Source organism: Acanthisitta chloris, unplaced genomic scaffold (assembly GCF_000695815.1).
Source record: "Acanthisitta chloris isolate BGI_N310 unplaced genomic scaffold, ASM69581v1 scaffold21488, whole genome shotgun sequence".
NCBI classification, from domain to species: domain Eukaryota; kingdom Metazoa; phylum Chordata; class Aves; order Passeriformes; family Acanthisittidae; genus Acanthisitta; species Acanthisitta chloris.
In genome coordinates, this window is record NW_008685703.1 from 25,495 (window position 1) to 27,168 (window position 1,674).

The window sequence follows — 1,674 nt, forward strand, 5'->3', positions numbered from 1 at the left end:
TTACCACAGAAAAAAGTGATTGCACTTGCTTGAAATACCACACCAAAATGTCCTAGCTATACACAACTTTACTGCCAAAATAATCAGATTCATTTTTTTTATTGACATTGACACTGTATCTTCTTTTAAATATGTTCTTTTCAAAGGAACCAAACTTGTGTTTGTATTTCTTAGTTTTAGGGAGTCCTTAAGAACCTCAGAATTGCTACAGTTATTTTGCACTGCAGGGATATCAAGGCAAGGCCACACATGCAAACCTATTGCTGCACCTCTGCAAGCTGCTTGCTGGAGGATTTTAAATCGAAACAGACATAACTCACTACTGAACTCAAGCAAATTTTCCTGACTCTGTGCTTGATCACATAATCCCTGGTTTGCAGCTGCATCAATAAAGTTCAAAATCTTTATTACAGCAATGTGTTAGCTGTTTATTCTCAGCCACTTAAAACTCTGGGGGAAAAAGAAACCAAATCCAAATACTCTTACTGAAATCCAGCTCCACACAGAGTGGGCCACAACATTTCTTACCTTTTACTAAGTGTCTGTGTTTGTGATGGAGTCACTTCTTTGCGTGGCTTTTTTTGCTTCTCTTTTTTCTCCTTCTTTGGTTCCTTGAGCTGTGTTCTGGACTTTTTGCTTGAAGGTGCAAAGTCTTCATCTGTTGGAAAACAACAAGGTTTCATGAGTTCCTCCCCACAAGGATCATCGAAGTTCAACTCTTGGCCTTGAACAGGACAGCCCCAAGAACCACACCATGTGCCTGAGAATGTTGGGCAAACACTTCTTGAGCTCTGTCAGACTTGGGGCTGTGACCACTGCCCTGGGGAGCTGTTCCAGTGCCCAAACACCCTCTGGGGGAAGAACCTTGTCCTAATATCCAACCTAACCCTCTCCTGACACAGCTTCATGCCATTCCCTCCGGTCCTGTCACTGGTCAGCAGAGAGAAGAGATCAGTGCCTGCCCCTCTGTTGCCCCTCATGAGGAAGTTGTAGACTTTGATAAGGTCTCCCTTCATCTCCTCTCCCACTTATTTTGGGTGGTAACATTACTGTCTGGCATATTTGTTGTGTACAAGAACACACCACTTACCATCATCGTCCAAATCCCCAAACTGAGAATAATCAACGACTTTCTTGTTCCTGTGGCAAGAAAAAACATACACTATTAATCCTTTCTGACTGAGTGTCTTGACTTGATAACACTTGATTTTTGGGAAAGCATGTTTTACAAGAAAAACAAAAAGCAACATATATTCAAATGTACCGAATCACAGAATATGCTGAGTTGGAAGAGACACACAAGGATCATTAAGTCCAATTCCTGGCCTACACAGGACAGGCCCAAGAATCACTACACGTGCCTGAAAGCATTGTCCAAATGCTCCTTGAGCTCTGTCAGGCTTGAGGCTGTGACCACTGCCCTGGGGAGCTGTTCCAGTGCCCAACCACCCTCTGGGGGAAGAACTTTTCCCTAACATCCAGCCTAAGCCTCTCATGACATAGCTTCATGTCATTCCTTCAGGTCCTGTGGCTGGTCACCAGAGAGAAGAGATACACATACAACCAGTGCTGCTCTACAGAATAGGGTTATTAGGAATAGTTTCTAGATATAAAAAAACCATCTTAAAACAAAAGTGTTTTTGCTGTTCCAGTTGTGGGAACATTCCATTTTCC

The 1,674-nt window shown here is 42.8% G+C and overlaps 1 protein-coding gene across 1 annotated transcript in view; it reads right to left on the minus strand.

Annotated features, from left to right (window-relative positions):
- The window catches only part of RAD51AP1 (RAD51 associated protein 1), a gene marked incomplete at its 5' end in the record, with an annotated part of 4,884 nt that extends 3,744 nt beyond the window's left edge, over positions 1-1,140 (minus strand). Inside the window, 2 exons of the mRNA XM_009079877.1 lie at positions 536-658; positions 1,091-1,140. Of these exons, the coding sequence (XP_009078125.1) occupies positions 536-658; positions 1,091-1,140 (173 nt within the window). The remainder of the gene's footprint in view (positions 1-535; positions 659-1,090) is intronic.
- Between the last annotated feature and the right edge of the window lie 534 nt (positions 1,141-1,674).